Source organism: Echinococcus granulosus, assembly GCF_000524195.1.
Source record: "Echinococcus granulosus chromosome Unknown EG_S00064, whole genome shotgun sequence".
NCBI classification, from domain to species: Eukaryota; Metazoa; Platyhelminthes; class Cestoda; order Cyclophyllidea; family Taeniidae; genus Echinococcus; species Echinococcus granulosus.
In genome coordinates this window covers 368,414-372,087 of record NW_020170444.1, presented here as the reverse complement: position 1 = coordinate 372,087, position 3,674 = coordinate 368,414, and the positions used below count along the sequence as shown (strand labels likewise).

The window sequence follows — 3,674 nt, the reverse complement described above, 5'->3', positions numbered from 1 at the left end:
GGAATCGGGAAACGGAGACCGAGGAGCCTCGCTCCACATATATATATATATGTGCATGTATGTATATGTATATATGCATATATGTATTGCGGCGCCCCAAGACTTCCCTGAAGACAAAAGAAGACACAATACTCGGACATGGTATACGTATTCAGCACAGAGAAGATATTTGGGCTACTGGCATAGCCCGAATGTCTGCCCACCCGGAGTGGTACAGTGGTCAAGTCAAAAGTGACTCTTCACCAAAATCGGGAATCAAGCAACAAACGCATTACGATATACATACATTCTACTCCAGTGTTTTCTTCTCTTATTGTTAGAGAAGTCTCAAGCACTGCATTACTCAAGCTATTCAATTATACCAAAACTGTTTCCAAAAGCTTGCATGATTTTCTAACTATGCTTCCCCACTTGTTAAAATTTTTGAGTGCAAACTACAAAACATGATACTAATGTTTATAATTATTAGCTACTTTCTCTAATCAAGCGTAGCTTGTGTCTGAGTAGAAGAATAATACTGTTTTATAAGAATAATTCGGTCGCTATATTTGATAGTGTGGCGATAATAATGATGTTGCGCTAATGCATAAAGCAGGAATAGTAAAATTTGGAACAATTTCTATATGGTTGCCTTCTTTGCGATTCGCTGGAAATGGGATCCTGTTGCGTCTTGACCAAATTAGCCTGGCAAAAGCGATGGCCTTTTTCACAAGAAGGTTCGGTTCAGCTTTGCTTGCAGGCGGATGGACTGCGCAGCTTTCATGTGTTCGTCAGCTTGGTAAATTGACCAAATTCATTTACCCATGGATGAACCGTCGAAAGCCCTATTGGGTAGACCAGAAGGCTGATCCGTGTTGCAATGAAGATGTATCAAATGAGAACCTCGAATTCCTCGCCGCTGAACGTCAGAAGCTTCTTGTTGATCAATTCACTCCCACTAATTTTACAGCTGAAGCCAACCGACCTTGGCTCCCTATGCAGACCCAGCGCTGCGGTCTAATAGCTATAAAATTGGGAATCTATCCAATGTGGACCAAGACTGGTAAAAAGGTCGACTGTACTATTTTACAGGTAGTTTTGTATGAGGACAATACGCACATGCTAATTGTCATGGGTTTGATCCCGACTTTGGGTTTGGTTTCAGTTATCTCTTATAATGTATAATTGGATTTTGCAATACTCCTGGTGCTTTCGACTCAGCTTGTTTATTTCTCAACGCCCCACTAATCCTTTGGGATTCATCAAGCATTATGTGAGGACTCTCATGTCCCTTCATAAGTTGTATGATGTTTCTTTCCTGCATAAATTTAACCATGGCTTGTATTCTTTGCATTTTTAATACTTTCCTTATTGGTTTTCCAATCTTAATTCTCTTTTAATCACCTAAGTGTTTCAGGGGGTTGTTTTACTTGTGGTAACGTAGACTTTTATGTCATTATAAAGTGGCGATGAATAGAAAGCACTAAAATAGATATTTTCCCTATCTCCAACCCCAATTGCTAGCTTACCTGTAAGTTTTTAGAACTGAAACCTCTTTTTTTTATTTAATTTACCGAGTTCACCTTTAATGATTCTATCAGAATGATTAATTTTGCTACTTGTTTTTTCCTCACGTCCTGGTCTATTCTTTCTTTTATTTCCATTCTGAGGTTTGGTATTCCACCCTCCAAACTCTCAACCCATTTCAAATATGCTGTAGTTTTGGACTTTATTCATAAAAAACGTAGCGCTTAAGTCAAATTTTTTTGGCGAAGTGAGTAGATTCTTCAATGTTGCCGATATCATTATATTGAACAACTTATTTGGTTGACAGCAGTGGTGCATTTCTTAGGTGCCGGACAATCATGCACTCCGTTACGTCCCTCCCTCCGACCTTGACCGTTATTTAAGTCTTAAAGATCCCCGAGGCTACTGGTTGACCAATCGCCACGTACCCTCGTGGGTTAACCAGCGGCGCTGGGGCCTTCAAGTCGTCGGTGCGATGTCAGCCGATCCGGTCGAATTCACCGCCGAGTGGTGCGGTCTCTTTACCTCCGCCGGCGTCCCTCCCAAGCGCAAAATCTCTCGCTTCCTCGTCAGTCCCGACGCTGCACTCGAACCTGGTGAGACCGTTGCCCACCCTTTATTCTTCGGCCTTACTTTTTTTGTGGATGAATGGTTATATTTCCTGCTTTTTTAGGCACCCCTATCACGATAAATCACTTCCGCGTTGGCGACTATGTGGATGTCACGGCTAGGACGTAAGCGTTTTTTGCTATTTATTTTGCTGCAAGGGCATGTGTACCTATTACAGTATGCATTTATCCATAATGGAGTGACTAGGTCATGGCGTGTATTTGTCAGTGGGAATTATCAATCCCTCAACCTATTTTACATTGATTTGCACATCAAGCTTACGATTCAGATAAAGTGCATGCGTTCAACTTATTTAGTGGTAATCATAATTGCTGGTTCTTCATAATTTAACGCTCTTCACCGATGTTAGCATAAATCGCGGATTTCAAGGTGTGATTGAGCGCTGGGGCATGAGTGGCGGTCCTGCAGCTCATGGCAGTACGAAGTTTCACCGGAGAATCGGCAGTGTAGCCGGTAGTGGGGTAAGTATCGTTTGGGTTTCCCCCTTTTTCCAGGCGATGGGTGTCCGTGACATGTTTTTTTTCCTTCGTAGCGAAAAATTCTGCGAGGCAAACGAATGCATGGTGTAATGGGCAATCGATATCGTTCGTCGCGTGGCCTTCAGGTAGAAAAGTGTCTTGTGCACGAACCTATGCTTGATTACGCTAGTGATGCACTTGTTTCCTCCCGGCAGATCCTTCGAATGAATCCTCGGTTGAATTTGATTTACCTGTCGGGACCAACAGTAGGTCCAGTGCACTCTTTCTGCCTTCTTCACGACTCTTGGCTGATCAATCGATGGCATAAACGCAACGAGGATCCTCCCCCGAATCCTACGTGGTTTCCTTCCAGTCTCCCTTCTCCCCCATCTTCTTCGCCCGAGGAAGGGCTGCAAGACCTGTTTGATGAGTTTGCTGATGACATATTTCATTCGTCCATTCATCGATTTGACGAACCGAGCATTACCTTTGAGGAGAACGAAGGTGCAGATGATTAGTATCTGAAGCTATTTCCGTTGTACAGATTTTCGACTGGAATAAAGTTACGATAAAATAGGTCATCAGTAGAGATTAGAAGTAGTCGTATTATTTGCAATGTGGGTACTGCGTGCCAGTCGCCGATCCCGATTATCGGAAACAGGCAAACTGGATGGTTATGTCAATTTGGGCGGCCTAGATGGACTTAGCAATGAGGAGTTACCTGGGTTCCACTTGTGAATCCATTACGGGTGGCTTGTCGTGGTATCTAAAATCGCACGGAATGTCTGCCGTTGGCATCACGGATCATGCGGAGGATTGGTGAACTCTGGTTCGTCGTAGTGAGGTGGTTGAAGTAGGGGTTCATCTGCAGCGTGGCCTCTAAAACATGATGGTGGTGATGTTAATAATGGTAAAAACACAACTTTAGTAGGGGTAAATCAATGTAATAATGGCCGTATACACATTGCTTCGTTAGTTAAACTACTGTTTTGAATGTTGCCACTGACGGAGGGAGTCCGCATATTATAGTCGCAAATGAGAAGTGATATGTTGCAAAAGTACGTTCAAAAGCGCACATAT

General features: G+C 43.0%; 3 protein-coding genes across 3 annotated transcripts in view; all 3 read left to right on the top strand. All coding sequences in view use genetic code 11, as the record gives it.

Annotated features, from left to right (window-relative positions):
• Window positions 1–447, top strand: part of EGR_06851 (cAMP-dependent protein kinase catalytic subunit alpha) — a gene marked incomplete at both ends in the record, with an annotated part of 5,687 nt that extends 5,240 nt beyond the window's left edge. The window contains one exon of the mRNA XM_024496100.1: window positions 321–447. Within this exon, the coding sequence (XP_024349520.1) occupies window positions 321–447 (127 nt within the window). The remainder of the gene's footprint in view (window positions 1–320) is intronic.
• A 135-nt stretch (window positions 448–582) lies between these two features.
• EGR_06850 (39S ribosomal protein L3) lies at window positions 583–3,112 on the top strand (the record flags this gene model as incomplete). Its single annotated transcript, XM_024496099.1, has 6 exons — window positions 583–1,071; window positions 1,832–2,102; window positions 2,180–2,240; window positions 2,486–2,597; window positions 2,669–2,740; window positions 2,810–3,112. 6 exons carry the CDS (start codon window positions 583–585, stop codon window positions 3,110–3,112), a joined length of 1,308 nt encoding a protein of 435 aa, XP_024349519.1.
• Window positions 3,113–3,291: 179 nt separating this feature from the next.
• EGR_06849 (Histone H2A.V) overlaps window positions 3,292–3,674 on the top strand; it is a gene marked incomplete at both ends in the record, with an annotated part of 1,255 nt that continues 872 nt past the window's right edge. The window contains one exon of the mRNA XM_024496098.1: window positions 3,292–3,413. Within this exon, the coding sequence (XP_024349518.1) occupies window positions 3,292–3,413 (122 nt within the window). The remainder of the gene's footprint in view (window positions 3,414–3,674) is intronic.